The 17,170-nt window shown below is 35.8% G+C and overlaps 1 protein-coding gene across 9 annotated transcripts in view; it reads left to right on the top strand.

The window, feature by feature from the left end:
- The window catches only part of ZRANB3 (zinc finger RANBP2-type containing 3), a 53,507-nt gene that overhangs the window by 18,379 nt on the left and 17,958 nt on the right, over nucleotides 1–17,170 (top strand). For 8 of the 9 annotated variants that reach the window (XM_075028926.1, XM_075028925.1, XM_075028927.1 and 5 more), the window contains 5 exons: nucleotides 5,552–5,570; nucleotides 8,319–8,497; nucleotides 11,777–12,008; nucleotides 14,140–14,225; nucleotides 16,768–16,939. In XM_075028926.1, coding sequence (XP_074885027.1) covers nucleotides 5,552–5,570; nucleotides 8,319–8,497; nucleotides 11,777–12,008; nucleotides 14,140–14,225; nucleotides 16,768–16,939 — 688 coding nt within the window. The remainder of the gene's footprint in view (nucleotides 1–5,551; nucleotides 5,571–8,318; nucleotides 8,498–11,776; nucleotides 12,009–14,139; nucleotides 14,226–16,767; nucleotides 16,940–17,170) is intronic. The other variant, XM_075028931.1, reaches the window with a different exon arrangement.

Here is a 17,170-nt window from a genome sequence, read left to right as displayed (position 1 = left end):
TTCCTTGGTGCTTGATACCTTTACAAGACTGTTCTGATAGTGCATGCTAACTTGTGAATGTCTGGTTCTGGGGTTCTGAATCATCCAGCTTTGTGTGGTCCCTTTAATTATGTGATTCTTTACATTTAGAAGAAGGCTTCAAACACAGTGATGGGTTTTGTGTATGACCTCAGGTGCTTGCATTTGTTCTCTTTTGTGTGGGGATCAACAATAAGGTTTTGGACCTATGTGCACCTGAGGTGAACCAGTACAGTAGACTTCTTGCTCTCTTCTCTGCGTGCATATTCACTTACCAGGGTATGTTCTCACACAAAGCTTCCTGTTTTGCTCTTTGCGTTACCATTATAATGGAAAATGTAGTTTTATCTTAAAGCTAATACATCTCAAAATGAAAGGGTTGTTAAATCCTAGTGGAGACCAGACTATGTGGTTCCTTTCTATTTATGAAAGATACTACTGTGTCCAAAGCCCATTGCTAACCCTACAACTGCAAAAGGGTTATGAATAGTAGGAAGATTGTAGCAGCATGTGCAATGCATTCCAATGAGATTCTGGTGCTTTCTGTTAGGAAAAAATAGCAGGCTTCCTTGATAAATGGACAGAGATTCGTATGCTGCCCACAGGATTTGCTATGAAGAAGGGAAACATTTAAAATGAAATGGGGTAAGAATCTGAAAGAATTCGCCCTTGACTGTGGTGCTTTTTGCACAGTTGGACTTTGCGGCTGAGAGTAAGTGTAACTGAGACATCCAAAAAGATTTTTTCCCTGCTTTTCTGAAACTTTTGACCATGTGGGCTGAGCTTGTAACAGGATATGAAACTGCGTATCATAGCTCTGATTTATATTCTTGGATAGAGCTATTATTAAGGTGTCATATGAACAGATGGGATATGAATGATGAAGCTCAGATTGGGTAACTAGCAGTTGAGAGGAAATGACTAATTGAACTTCAGAGAACAAGAAGTCTGTCTTCTTGCAGTCAAAATACATGAAACAAAAATACATATTTGTCCCTTCAATGTAGCTGAAGATCTGTTTCTTCTGCTTTGACAGCATGGAACCTTTATGTTCATGTTGGCAGCTTGTCTGACTGCAATAATATAGAACATACTAAAGTTTGTTATAAATAGAGGCTGCATATTCTTAAGATTATGTAAAGTATTGCTTTTTAACAGCTTAATGCAGCTATTAGATATTGTAAGTTCTGTGTGATCTGGGCTGTAATGATGGGGAAGTTCTTTACATTTCACATCTAATTGTTGTGATTATAAACTGGAAACACTTGATGATTTTCCTCTCAGTAATATAAGCTATTTTTCATTGCCTTAGAGCCTAATGTAAAAATTTTGGACTTCTCATATTTTGTAAATACATTAAGCAGGCATCTTTAAGGGCCTTATTCTAAAACTGTGAAAGCTACAGAGGATGAATGCTCTGAAATGCATTAAGTTATAAAATAATTTTAATATCCTCAATTTCCACTTATATTAGTTTTATCAACTTCTACTTGTATCATAAACTCATCTTTTGTGCCATGTCAAAACTTTTATCAAGTGTAACTGTCAATAATGTTAATTAATTTGCATAAATCAGCAATTTTAAAACAATAGCACCTCAGGAATTTGAGTATAAACAGCGTGGCTCAAAGCAGTGATTCGTGTTGCTAACTGTATCATAACAGAGGACTTAACATGTTCAGATACTGTAACTGGAGCTTTAAAAACAGTTTTGTGTACCTGATTCATATCAATCTGTGATGTGTCTAGTTGAATGTGTAAATGACTAAAAAAATCTATGGGTTGCAAGTAGAAGAAGAAAATCTAAACTACTTATGACAAAGCTATTTCATCGTTGGGTGGGAGAAGAGAATGAATACTTAACTAAATAGCAAAATATCACTATAGATACATAACTTTTAAGCCTATGGGTGTGGAATCTCTATTTGTATTTGTACTGCAGAAATAAGGAAGATAAAATGGTGTTGATCACTTTACCATGATTATCTTTTAAGAGTGGTTAGGTTATGGATAAAATGATGGCAGTTACTTTGTGCTTCCATTCATTTATCAGCAACAAAATGATGAGTTTCTATAAGTATTTAAAAGCCAGCAACTTTGTCACTGTTACATAGTAAGTTTCACCTTAGACATATTAAGTTGCTGTTAATAGACATGAAAACAGAAGATGCACTGTAGTGGCAAATATTCTATGAGCACAGTCTGAAAATGAGTGCGAAGAGAAAAACAGAACAACTTCTTATTCTTCGGCAGATACTCAAGTCATCAAAGTTTAAGTGGCTACAGTTCACTCTAATGAAAAAAAAATAATCTTGTTTTATGGAAAAAAACATCTGTTCCTGTGGTTGACATATTCTTAAGTCTTTTTATTTTAATTGCTATTCAGCTTCTAATTGTCAGAGCAATTTGTAAATCACTCTGGATTTCTTCATCTTAGCTTGTTATCCTGAAAAAAAGAATGGGGTTCCAAATAGTCAGTTCACATATGCCAAAGAACAGTGCAATAGGATCTTATGTATTCTCACTTTGATTTCTGTGTGTCTGAACTGGCATAATTAACATTTTATTACTTATGCAGTTCTACTAAACTGTAAGTTGATATGCTGAGAAATACTGTATTTGTCAGCACAAGTTGGCAAGGCACACTTGTATTCCTGTCCCCTTTACCACATTTCCTTACTGCCAGATGCTGCTTGGATGCAATATACTCTTGGTTATTGCTGTATTTCTACATTTGTTCTGATACTGTTATATTAAATATACTATATTGTTGAAGAAGGTCTTTGGTTTATTCTTCAGATGCCTCTGCTCTGTAGCTAATTGCTGTAGTCTTACTCATTTTCTGCACTTGTGTAAGGAGTTTAAAAAACCCTACAACACTAGGTTGTTGTGCATTCCAATTCATTTCAGGCTTCAAACTGTTTTAAAAAACATTATTAATGTACTGAAAGAAGCTGGCCTCTGAAAGAATCTGCAAAAAGAAAGATTTGTTTTGTAAACTTCAGTTCAAGCAATTAACAATAAGTATTAAATGCAAAAAAAAAATCCTATTTGAAGTGAGCAAAAACTGACATTATTTTAAAATTAGAATTGTGTATTAGTTGTCTGCAAATAAGTATCTTTGCCCAGCTGCAAATCACAGAGATTAAGGCCCCACAATCATGAGCAGCCATTAAAAATAATTCTTTTCCTGCCTTATTTCCTTTGTAAATCTGTGCAGACATGGGGGTTTGTTTTGTTATGTTTTCTTCCTTTGTTTTCATCGCTCCATCCCTAACAACTTGGGGGGGATGGTGGATTACAAAGCTATTGCAAGTTTGTTACTTATAAAAAATTAAGTTATATAAGATACAATTTGAGTTCTTTTTTACCTTAGTTGAAAGAAACTGGTGGTAGACAGTGGTAGACTTTGAACTTTACGCTGGCAGGTGGAGTGAGCACCAGCAGTAGACAATGTTTCTCGGAATATCAAACATTTACCTTGCACATCATGCCTGAAAAGTGCCAGTGTACGCTTTCTGTTGAGATTTCTATTTTGACCACAGAAATGTCCGTTTTGGCCCCATGGCAAGATGCATGCTATTAGACATAATGACAGCTCTAAGTTGGTGGTGCTGCTACAAGCATTAATCATTAGTGTGAAGTGGCTGGCTTTTGTGCAGAAAAGAAGACTTCTGTTGCGGTTTTGGGTAGCTACACTAACTTCAGAGTACCTACCACTAAAAAAGCAGTTCTGTATTACTTTAAAAGATTTTTGTTATCAAAATACAGAACACTTACATCTTGGTGTGTTAAATTTTATTATAGACATAAAGACCTGGAAGATCTTTTCCATTTTTTTCATGGAAGGAACATTGCATTTGAGTTACATGGTGCAGTGGGTGCCTATCTAGTTATGTGGCATAGCAGTAGGAGAAGTTTCAGTTTCCTTAGAAGATGCAGTGGCGGGGAACAGACTAGGAAGAAGAATTCACCCAGAGCAATTCATCAAGACTAGTTTACATCCATCACTGGAAGCTGCTGGGGATAATAAATGAACAGCACAAGGCAGAAGGATACTTGAATCAGGGGGAAAACAAGCAGAGTGGCCTGTAAGGTTTATTCCCTTCCAGAGCTTGAAATATTTAATCATTTCTGAGACTTAGCACTTTTTTCTGTCAGTAAACATTTATAAATCCTCAAGCAAAGTGAGGTATTGCATAGAGCTGTCAGTCTGTTGCTGTCACTTAGTTCAACCAGCAGCACTCACTGCTGTATTTCTCCATCAGTGGTTTGACTAAGCCCATGCCCTTTGTGTGGCACTATGATACCAACTGGTGGGAGTTATTCTTCCAGTTTGCTTTATATGTCAATTTAGAAATTATACAATGCTTGAAAAACTTCCCAGATTACTTAGTAGCTGGAGAATTCATCCAATTGCCAGTTATTTAACTGCAGCCCAAGCAGGTATTGCTATTGAACTCTGACAATTCTTATGAAGTTACAGAAGTTAACACTTTGTGCATGTTTTAGATCTTGCCTTGGAATTCCCGGCATTGATTCTGGTCAGAAGATACTTACTAAACCTGTATCTTCATGCAGTCCAGGGTTCCTATAGGAGAAGAGGGAACTTTAAGTCATCACCCTGCTGTAAGACTTGAAGGGAGTAGGTTGTCTCCTTGCCTCTTTCTTTATCTTCACAGTTTTTGCTTGGACTCGTGCCTTCCTCTGAATTTGTTAGTGTGTATCAATGTAATATGTGTATTTTATCTACTAATTAATAGAGGTAGAACAAGCTCTGTAATTCTTTAGAGAATGCTTTTCAATCAGATAGTCTTGTTTGTTATGTTTGGGCTTTTGTTTGTTTGTTTTGTGGGGTTTTTTCCAGCTTGGAAAAGTTTGTAAAGTAGTGGAGGTAAAAGTTTGTGAAATAGCTGAGGGTACACATTTTGAGAGATGCAGCATGATCCATGTAATGGCTTAATTAAATGTCCATCAAATAATTTCTATTTTCCTTCATCCAGTCTCAAAGATTTCATGAAGAAGCTTGGTTCTAATACTTTAGCTAGTACAATTGGTTGGGGAGAGGGAGTGTCCGTTTCTATTTCAAAACAAATGTGATGGCTCTGGAAAGCAGCTTTTTAAAATCACTCTGACATATAAATAATCCTTAAATATGAAGCAGCAAAAACATCACTGAAATACAAAAAAAAATTGAAGATGCACTTCTTGCCTTGAAAATGTCTCTTAAGATTACAATTAATATAGCACTAGACCAAAACAGCAGTTCAGTTTCACAATGCAAGTTCTTCAGTAATGCTAACAAAATGAATATAAATTTTTAGAATAATTGGCAAACTTACTTTCAAATTCATACCGAATTTACTTTTTGTAGTTGGTATCTGTAGGAATGAAGTCTACCTTTTTTCCTTCCATTGATTCAGTAAATCCATAAATTTAAGTTATAGTAAACAATTTGTAAGTATTGGTTTATCTGTTATATTTACTATTAATTTCTGCTTTTTTTCCCCCTCTCTTCTTGTTTCTTATTTAGGTGTATGATTGCTGATGAGGTAAGTGATGTTCCTGTTCCTCTAACACCATTTTTCTTGTTCTAATGTACTTCATGCAGATTGTTTGAGAAATGTGGGCAGAAAGGTTGGTAATGAAAGCAGCCTAATTCCTGTGATTTTCAGCAGATATTCTGAAAATATCTAAGTGGGGGGAAAAAATGAAACCTGACATAAGCTTAAAAGAATCTTTGAGAAAACTTAGAAGGTTACTTTTAATTGTATTTAGGTAGGTTAAATCTCCTGTATTGTTAAATCTTAAAAATATTAACTCAGTTGATTTTTTTATTTGTAGCATGTATAATTCCATAGCTAGCTATTTTTAATGGATTAGGAGACATTCCTGGCCCAAAGAGGTGGATTTTGAACAAATATGCCTTCCAAAGATGAATTTTCTTAAATGCGCTGTAAAGTAGTAATAGTGAAATTCGTTACTTCCATACATTTGAAAATTTATATTTTATTCCATATTAGGGAAATTTGAGTCCAGCATTTCTTCCTACAGATACAACATTTTTGTAATACAGTATAATGTTATTGATATGTTGTCAGTATAAAACCTTACTGAAAAAGAGGTTATGTTTGGGGATTGATACAGTCTCCCAGTTCTAATTTGGGTTTTCTTGAAACACTGTGGAGGAGAGGGAGAGAGAGGGAGAGATGGATTACTGGGATTAAAGCATCTCCTTATACTATAAAAATCTCATTGCAGCTGGAGATAAATATCCTGGCATAGAATGTGAAATTTCTGGAAACTGTGGAGAATACAAAAGCATTCAGGGGAGGAGAAAAGGGAAGCTTGGGTAAAATCGAAATATCAGCAGTAGCTATTTGTTTATTAAAACAAACTTTCTGATTTCCTTCCTTGAATGAGAAAATAAACTCTGTATAATTATGTTAGCAGTAAAAAGTACTGCAAGCTATATTTATTCCAAAGTAAAAAGTACTGCAAGATATATTTATTCTGAAGTACATAATGTATTTTTCGTAATGAGAATAGGTCTGGCACTGGAGGAAGTATTGTGCAGTGGTGTGTATCTTGCACTTGTTGACATATCTCTAAGAAGAAAATGTTGGTAAAAGAAAACGTCAGTATTTTGAACTTGTATACAAAAAGAAGTTATGTATGAACACTAGAGATCATATAATTGCTGTACATATACCTGGATTATGTAATTATGTAAGGATTAAAATACAGTAACAACAGTATCTTTTTGAAAGGTATTCTAAAAATACGTAGCCATTCTATCTTGGAGTGGGGACAGACAACATTTTTCTCCCAAAATTTCAGGTTTTCAATGTCATCCATTTCCATGAGTGAGAAAGATGTGTTTAAATCAAAAACCCAGACCATAATATTTTCTACAGTTTTTCTTGTCTCTCACATTCTTACTATCTAGACTGGTGATCAGCTGTATGGGATCTAGATTCAGTTGTGGGTGCACTACTGCCAAAAGACCTGCCTTTTATTCCCTGCTCATTTTTGTCTGGATCATCACCAGTGCACCAGCAACTGGGCAGTCTGACTTAGGGAGATGACGGTGGCAACAACCTAAAAATGAATGTTTTGTCTTTGTTTTTTTTTTTACTTGGATTTGTTTTCAGCTGGCTCAAGCACTACTGGTGACACAAGGAGGGGTTGCAGGAAAATTTTAATGAAAACTGGGCAGTTTTTAATGAAAACTTAGTGTCACAGTAGTTCTCTGATTATTTTTCTTTCTAGTATTAATAGAAATATTCATTATGTTTTCTTCTATACCTGGGAAGTCTCCTTGTGATATCATTACATTAGTCCATTTAAGCTCAATACTGAGGATATAAGTAAGTTATTCTTTTATGTCTCTACTATGAGTAGTTAGATAGCAGCAAATCAACTCAAATATCCACTGGCCTCTGTAGAAAACCTGAACAGAATATTTTAAGGCCAGTCTCTGCTTTAGTGCTTAACAGGAGTCTGGAACTATCTCTTGCCATGTGAACAAGTAGAGAAAATAGCTGCATCCCTTGATAAAATCCTGGGGACTTTATTTTTTTAAACAAAACCCTAAATTCTGGACCTTATATTCATCTCTTGCTATGGAGCATTCCTGCCTTGACAATATGAAGCAAGTACTTTCTTGTTAAATATATATCTATGTATTGTACCTTTACCCTTCACTGTGTCTGTAAATCTGAATTCTACACTAGGTGGACTTCCTCTTCTCTGTTACAGAATAAAAGAAACTATTAGCTCTGGGGAATGAAAGCACTAGTTTCTTTTCCTTGACTTACTGGCTCAAAAGCAGACGTCTTCATACAGAACTTCCTTCTTCAGTTGCCTGTGCAACTTAGGACAAAGTTGTCATTTTTATGTTGCAAAGACATCCTGTATTTTTCTTTCCTTTGCATAGTCTTTAAAAAATGTTTTTGATAGCTTAACAAGTTAAGGAGTTTGATCTTTATAGTCTACCCTACTGAGGCCCTGAACAGAAAATCTTCTGAAATGAATGGAAATGCTTCTTTTAGCTTTAATGAGCTAACCAGGTATAACATATGTATTAATCCATTTGAAGAGAAGCATCTTCTTTCATAAAAGATGATCTGTGATAACAAATTGACAATGAAATAGACACTATGTAACTAGCTCTTTGGCTTTGTTTACTTTATTTTGTTCTTTGTAAAACATTTTTGGCTCTTCTGAATTGAATGTGCTTTCTGACCAGAGAGTTCTATTTTTAATTTTTTTTCTTTTCTTTTGTTTTCTTTTCCCAGATGGGGCTAGGTAAAACAATTCAAGCAATTGCTGTTTCCTATTACTATAAAAATGAATGGCCTCTCTTAATTGTAGTGCCTTCATCTCTGAGATACCCTTGGGTTGATGAGATGGAGAAGTGGATTCCAGAACTCTCTCCAGATGATATTAGCATCATTCAGAACAAAACTGATACTGGGTGAGTAAAGTTTGTTATTCTTCTATAGAATGGCTTGTTCAACACCCCCTGCTCAGGCAGGGCCACCTAGAGCCAATTGCCGAGGACTGTGTCCAGGTGGGTTTTTGATATCTCCAAGGTTGGAGACCCCACACCTCTCTGGGCAACCTGTTACAGTGCTCAGTCACCCCTGCAGTAAAAAAAAAGTGTTTCCTGATGTTCAGAGAGAACCTCCTGCTTTTCAGTGTGTGTCCATTGCCTCTGGTCCTGTCACAGGGCGTGACAGAAAGGAGTCTGGCTCCATCCTCTTTGCACCTTCCCTTCATGTATTTATATACACTAATAAGATACTCCCTGAGCCTTCTCATCGCTAGGCTAAACAGTCCCAGTCAGCCTTTCCTCATAGGAGAGGTGCTCCAGTCCCTTAATCATCTTCATGGCCCTTTGTTGTACTCTTTCTGGTACATCCATGTCTCATGCTGAGGAGCCCAGAACTGGACACAGCACTCCAGGTGTGGCCTCACCAGTGCTGAGTACAGGGGAAGGATCACCTCCCTCAACATGCTGGCAATACTGTGTGTCATGCAGCTGAGGATACCATTCACCACCTTCGCTGCAAAGGCACAGCGCTGGCTCATGTTCAACTTGGTGTCCACCAGGACCCCCAGCTCCTTTTCTGCTAAGCTGCTTTCCAGCTGGGTGGCCCCCAGCATATATTGGTGCATGATGTTGTCCGTCCCCAGGTGGAGGACTGTGCGCTACTCCTTCTTGAACTTCATGAGGTCCCTGTCAGCCCAGTTCTCCAGCCTGTCGAGGTCCCTCTGGACGGCAGCATGACCCTCTAGTGTATCAGCCACTCCTCCCAGTTTTGTAGTATTATAATGTGGTAGTTACTCATCTCCTTTGAAATGGAGAGGTCTGGTTTTGGCAAAGTAGCAAGCGCCTCTCTGCTGAAAATTAGATTACTTCAGTGTGTCTCAAATTGAACATATGCAGTTATTTCTCAACTCTGATGAATTAGCTTGTATTCATTAGCTTCTGTAAAACATTTTGAACACATTTTTTGAAAGTTTCTGGTATAACATTACAAAATAAGGAAGTAATTACTGTTAAAATTCTACTTAGCGCACTGGGAAAATTTGTAAGTTAGAATAAGTATTCTCTAAATAACTGAAAATGTCATCATGACCTATACTTTCTATCTTTAGACTTAATAGCATGAATTCATCAAAGAGAGACTACAAGTCTTGTGTGTTATTAGAATAACTCTCCTATTACACTGAATTACAAGGGTTATTTTTTAGTCTGCTTTACTGTAAATTACTTGGTTGATTTCATGGTAATGTCTAGATGTTGTTCTAAAACTTCTGGATATGGGAGACTGATCTTCATGTTGTCTGCGGAGTATCAGAAAGTGACCTGACTACCAAGATGTGCAGATGAGACAGTAGCTTGGAACCTTCCTTGTGGTAACCAGAGAAATCCAACTGAAAATGCATTTTAAAAGCTTAATCAAGGCATAGTTGCTACTAATAGTCAAAATTTAAGTTTATGATAGGAATATGGGAACTAAAATAAGGATCCAATGAGACTTTTTTTTTTTTTTTAGCTATTTAGCTAAAATGCACACAAACTTAATGCTTTTAGTGCTGAAAGCAGAAAGCAGAAATGTGGAATAAGGGGAATGATGGCAAAAGTAAATGGCAAACAGAATTCTGTTCATTTTATCATTTAAGATTTTTAAAAGGAGTAGATCTTAACCATTATCACTTAGTTTTATTCAACAACAAGGGAAGATGGAAACTTGGGTTTCTGCTTGTTTAACTCCCAGGAGGCTTCCTAGCTATAAGTGAGGTAGCTGTTGAACTAATTAATATTTTAACATTAAAAAGTGTTTTATACATTTGCAAGAAAATACAAATGCAAAAATACAGTTGCCAGACTTGGTTTAGCGTTTTGTTAAATTCTGCTTCCATATGTTCAGCTTTGATTTTGCTCAGTTCAATACTTTGCTTTTCTTCAAAACTTCAGCAATGAAATTTACTGCTTGAACCTTGTTTAACTTCTTAATTTAAACAGGTTAAAATATACCTAGGCATCAATTTAGGTTCTTATAATTCCTAACTAAATTTGAAATTGGATGTTTCTTGAATAAATTGATTCCACTAAGAATAAAGAATTTTATTTGTAATTTTTTTTTATCCAACCTTCACATAGGAGTAGGTGAAATTCTTGTTTTCCTGGTTGCTACACTTATCTATATAGTGAGTAACAGCCAGAGTCTGTAGTGCATTGACCACAGTGCCAGTGCTCTAACCATTGCCTCTTCTTCCATATCCAGAAGCATGAATGTGCACACGCACATACTTTCTTCCTCTTAAATACTCAAGGAAACTTCAGCTTAGTTGGTTTTTTGATCTGTTGCTACTGGAGAACAAATAAAAATCATGCCAGCAGAGCAGTAGTGTCTGACGGATGGGTAAACTAGCTATGACTCTCATTCTGGTGACTTGTTTGTCTGAGAACTTTAAGAGTTCCTGTGCTGCTCAAAGGCTCCTGAAGGGCCACAGTGCTCTCTAGTGATTTTTAAAACCAATTCGTGCCTTGGGCCTATATATGTCTTTAAATTTATTGTAAGAAGTTTCCTTCCAACTAAATACTAATTTTTCATCTTGTGACTTGTTGGTTCCCTGCTTCCAGTTTTCTGTTTTCTTCATATTCTGTTCAAGCAAAAAAGCTGGATAGACAGCTCTGATATGAATGTTTTTTTCAGGTGGTGAGGTTCAGCCCAGACTGTACTTTTACAGTACCCAAATACTCAGAGACAGTCTAGTTAGTCATCTTATGGTGCTAATAAGGTGACCTTTTGTACACAAAGCAGTAGATAGCTTGCATAGAGACATTATTACTTCAGGTGTTTGGGTGCTGTTTACATAGTGTGATCATAATGATCTGACTTGTGTGTGTAACTTTTTATCCAGAAAGTGGATTTGTCCTTTGCAATACTCTGGAAAGGAGCAGAAGTTGAAGCAATGCAACCAGATAAATGAAATTCCTTTTAAATGTAATATATGTCTTCTGAAAATGGTTATGAAACGTGTGTGATTTACAAGTGTGAGATGCTGGAATGTTTTAAACCTCCAAAGCTATTATTATCCGCCTGACAGCCCACTAATTAATCAATCCAAAAGGTGTTGTACATACCTTCTTAAAAAAAGTTAGTGTGGTATAATTCCTTTGCTGTATTAATTTTCCTACAATGAAAATTTACTAAGAGAACTTCTGCATTTTTTCTTTTAGGAGAATATCAACCAGCAAAGTAACGATTCTGGGGTATGGCCTGTTAACTTCTGATGCACAGACTTTAGTAGACACTTTGTACAGGCAGAACTTTAAGGTAGTTGTGATTGATGAATCACACTATATGAAATCCAGAAATGCCACCCGCAGCAAGATCTTGTTGCCAGTTGTACAGAAAGCTCTTAGAGCTATTCTTCTTACTGGAACTCCTGCTCTAGGAAGACCTGAAGAGGTATTTGACATATTGTGTTTTGGTTTTAGGTTTGTTTTTTTTTTAAGGATGGTATCCATAATAAATGAACAATTTTGTAATTTTCTTGAATATATACAATTACATGCTTTATGACATCAAACAGTGCACTAGCAGCATTAGGAACCACAAGTATAAGAAACTAAAACAATGTCTTTTTGTTTGACTTTATTATATTGATGTTCTAGAAACTTATATCAAGCTCATGCACAGGTGACTTGAGATGGCGTTTCTTATAAGAAATTAATCTCTCATGTAGCAGACTGGCTGTTGGGTGAAATAGAAAATAAAGCACCTAAGTAGAGCGCCTAACTATTTGTTTCTACTGGGTAAGAGAGTCCTTGGTAGACAAGAACTTGTATTAAAGCTTGTACTTCATCATCTGATATAGGAAGTCCTTTGTTTATCGCTGGTCTTTTGAATATTCCTAATGTTCACTTGTATTGCATAAGTGGAAAAAAAATATCCTGTGCTTGTTGTAGTCCAGAAAGACAAATTTTCCTTTGAAGGAAGTTCAACTTACGGAATTGGGGAGGAGCAGAGAGGAAATCAAAACCCACTTGGGTTTTATACTGAACCCAAGAAAACTGCCTTTATTTATCAAATGCAGAAATAAATGGAATATAAGAGTTGATTTGTATCCGGGGAACTTATAAGGTTTATATAAATAATACTTTACACTTTAGAGTTTCTTGTTGTGTAAATAGCACTTATGCCAAGACCCTTTAATAATTTAGTTTGTTCAGAGAGGTTATAACTTGAGAAAGATATCCACTGTATGAAAAAGGGCTTGGTGTATTATGAGTGTTTGCTTAAAACTTTAAAATAAATATTTATATCTATGGGTGTGGATAATTATGAAACATCCTGCACATGTACCAAAGACATTGCAATCTACCCTGGAAGAAGAACTGAAGTTACAAACTTCTATACAGTATATTGATACCAAGACCAGTAAGCAACATTGCTCATGGTCTTCAAAGGAAATTCCGTACAAGCTGTCTTTGATCACAGTGATGGCATCAAAATTCATGACCAAATGGAAAATAATTTGAGACATTTTTATAGTGATACCAAAGTTCTGCCATGGCTTATAAGGCAGACTATAAGAAGCATTATGTCTCTTTAATCAGTTTTGTGTCATAAGCAGAATCTTTCTATGAAGTCTTTAAATGGAATATGTATAGTAAATGAAAAGCATTATTAATTTATATTTGTGTAAGTTTATAGCAAATAATTGCAGGCAGTTTCTTGTTTGGCCTGGATATGTGTCAAAATAGCAGCATTTCACTTGGGTGAATAAATTGGTTTGGGTTTTGTTTTTTCCTTAATACTGCTTTTCAGTTCTCTGTCTTGAAAGAAGCCTGTGAAAAACGAATATGTAGTTTTCTTTCTGGGAGAGGTCATTAGCATGCAGTTAGGTGACATGAAAGCTTAAATGGCAGAAGTGATGTGCAGTAGACTTAAGAGGATAGCAGGGAAATGCATTTAGGAGAGAGCCTTTTATATTAGTCTTTGTCTCTATGCTACCCCTGCTATCCCTCAACAGTGTGTTTTGGATCTAGTAGTGATCTTTGAATCCAGAAAGCTTTGACAGTAAAAGAGCTTGTAAAGTAGGATTCTTTCTGGCTAAGGTTGTCTAAACTGATATTTACTTCCTGTTACTCAACTAGGAAAAAAGATGTGAAATTTCTGATCTGTATTGACATTGTCTATTTTTTTTAAGTAAGACTTAAGAATGAGTAGGTTTTTCATGTATTTTAAGGAGCAGGCTATTCATGGCATACCTGCACTGAAGCTTTGCAGAAGCCCATGTGCCTGGCAAATGACAAAAATTTTATTTTTACAAATAACATTATCTCATCTGTGTTTTCTTGTTCAGTATAAACCTTTTCCAAGCCATCAGCACTGTGTTATGGTGTTCAGGGTGCTCTGTTCTTTGAGGGCTTGCCACAACTGTCCTGTCTCAAGACACATGCATACTCCTATGGAATGTCTTTGCATGTGTGCCAAGCTGTGTATTTTTTGTGCAACTATTGAACATAAACTTTACACAACAGTCTTACATTTGCAGGCAATTTTTCACTATCACTACTTTTTTTTTTATATACAGCTTTTCATGCAGATTGAGGCACTGTTTCCAAGAAGATTTGGAACTTGGAGTGAATATGCCAAAAAATACTGCAATGCTCGTGTCAGGTATTATTGTACTTGCTCATTTATTTTCCAATGAGTGTCTTTTGATTTTCTTGTCAGGTGAAGTGAGAGAATCAGTAAGTAGTACCTCTGTTGCTGTATCATATCATCTTGCTTGGAAACGCAGGGTCAGATACCATCTCCTCCATCAAAGAGGATTGGGAAAAGGATTCAATTGACAGGAGACTTTATTTGAGGACAAAATTGGAAGCTATTAAAGTTTGAAACAAAGTTTAACTGCCAGTATTTTGTTAAGTAAAATGATTTACAAATATACGGTCGTTAGTATGAAGTGTATAGGTTTTACCTTTAGAGCTGAAGTTTAAGCTACAGCTGAGACTTAGGAGTTTCTGACTCTCAGTCTTATGCTATCATGTAATAATTTAGATCTCTCTTTATTATGGGATCTAGTCTTTTGCTATCCCACCATACGTGGGTGGAGAAAAATCCAATGCTTGTCTCCTGTATTTTACAGATAAGTGAGTAAAAGTGCAGTAGTGTGTTTGTAATTCTGTCTGAGGGATTAAATACAGGCATTGTCAGTTCTTGTCCACCACCTTGCCTCCAATTTGGTAGGTAACATTGCTCATTACACATTTTTCCACACGTGTGCCTAATGAATTTTAACTCATTTTTATCCCTTGCATCTTTCATGAATTTTCATGTTTCATCATGCTTTAAGTTTATTAACATAAGGAGGATTCATTTCCCTCTGACTTGCTTTCCTCAGCTTTAGTTTAATGATAGGTTTCTTTAGTTTATTCTAAAATAGAGGGGATAGAAGAAGCTCTGATTTAAAATCCTTAGTTTTATCCATCTGAATCTAGGTTACAATCTGGAATGAAAGAAGTTATGAGACTAGAAGAACCTGTAAAAAATTTCTTAGCTAAAAAATTTCCTATCTACAAGTTTGCATATAATCAAAATAATAGATTTTGTCAGCTAAATTGGCTAGTATTTAGATTTAATTTTTACAGTAATAATTACATGGTTTCATTTTCATATAACTTGTTTTTCTCCCTCCATCATAAGCATTTTATCAGCATTTAACTTCAAATAACATGGAAGAGTGCTGTTTAATTTTCAGACAGAGAAATGCTATTTTTTCCATGGTGTTTTGACTGAATGCATCTGTAATTTTCACACCACAAGTGTGCGTGGGTACAGCATGGTTAGCTACTCAATCATAGATGATTATCTTATTTTTGGAATACCATAAATGTAATAAAAATCAAGTTCATGGTTTGGCAAGCTTTCAACAAATAACTTTGTCTTCATGACTTGGCTGAAACAAAACATCCTGTGGTAATGAGCTTGATAGGATTATTTTATGCAGCACTTTCTCTGAAAATGTTGTGGGTTTTTTTTACTTAGGTGTGTTCATAAACACCTGTTTCTAAAGAGGAGGTCCAAAGTATTTCTGTGAGGTTTTGCCTACCATTTCTTTTATATCCCCAATGGTCAAGCTGGAGGGAGGAAACCTTTCTATGGACAGCCATATAAATAAACCAAAGAAGGGATATAAGGAAAAGATGCTGCTGTCTTCCATCTACATACATCTAGCATTCTGAGTGTGTTATGGCAATACATCACTAGTGTACAAGTGAGTCCCTCAGCCCCTGTCCCAAATGATTGTAGGCAGCCAACTAGAACACTGTTGATAAGTTCAGTAAGGCTTAAAATTCTCTAAATTATGTTGTTGGTGGTTGTTGGTTTTTGGTTTGTTTTTTTTTTTAATTACCAGTAAAATTACATGCTTGCAACGTACTCTCCTGGCGTTGGAAAATGCTACCTAGGCTTATCTCCAAAGACAGCAAAATCTGTCATTCTTGTTATTTTGTTATCTCTTGGCAATGTTGACAGAGAAAAGCTGCTGTTCTTGCTGCAATGCTTCCTTAAAAACAACAAAGCAAAGAAAGAACAAGGAAGACTAAGCTAATAAATTCTTTCTCTTTTCAACCTTTAGCTTTTTAACCTTAAACCTACTTCCTCTATTTAACCTTGCTAATCAAATAGTATTACATTTAAAGATGGTACCTTGAGCTTTAAATCCTGTCTCTGACTGTAACTAGGAGGGAATTCTCAGGGAGGGAAACAAAGGAATATTAATGGTGATATTTGCAGCTCTCATGGTAGCTTCCTTGTCATTTGTTCCCCTCTATAATATAATAAAGGGCGGTCTCATGGTGGTATATTCTTCTCATTAGTCCATTGAAACAAGAGTTATAAAATTACACCTGAAACTTCTGCTTCCTGTAGAAAGGCAAGTGTAGCTGGGATGAGATGGAGGACTGTACACATCTGATGGGTAGTAATGCCTGCAGGCAGCGGTATCTGCTGGGAAGTTGAAACAGCTCTGACTTTAGCTTTGGAAGGGATCAGACAGAAAGCAATCATGTCTCTGGCATAAACAGGAACACCAGGTGTTATTATCTAGCACACTTTCATATCTAATAGTGTGTTTTAAAATTAATTACATACTGAAGGTTTCTATTGAATTTGGAAGAGCTAGTTTTTACCCTCAGTGTTGATTTTTCATTTTCAGGTTTTTTGGTAAAAGAACTCAATGGGACTGTAGAGGAGCTTCAAATTTAGAAGAACTACATCAACTTTTAAGTGAAATAATGATCAGAAGACTGAAGAATGATGTTCTAACTCAGTTGCCTCCCAAAGTTAGGCAACGTATTCCATTTGACCTCCCACAAGCCGCAGCTAAGGTAAATTTTCCACTTTTGCTAAAAACACATTTGTTAGTAAATAGTAATATCTATGTATTCATATGTATTTATATATATGTATGTGTATTATATGTAGTTACAAAGAATGTGTGAATATATAGCATAGCATGTCCGTATTCTTTTTAAAATATAACATGAAGAACATTAATATAGCAATTTTTTTGGCATCAGATAATGTTAAAATTTGTTCTATTTTTAGTACAATCTCCT

This window comes from Buteo buteo, chromosome 5, assembly GCF_964188355.1.
Source record: "Buteo buteo chromosome 5, bButBut1.hap1.1, whole genome shotgun sequence".
In the NCBI taxonomy this organism is placed as follows: Eukaryota; Metazoa; Chordata; class Aves; order Accipitriformes; family Accipitridae; genus Buteo; species Buteo buteo.
Note: the sequence above shows the minus strand (reverse complement) of the source record. Positions and strands in the feature narration are given on the sequence as shown.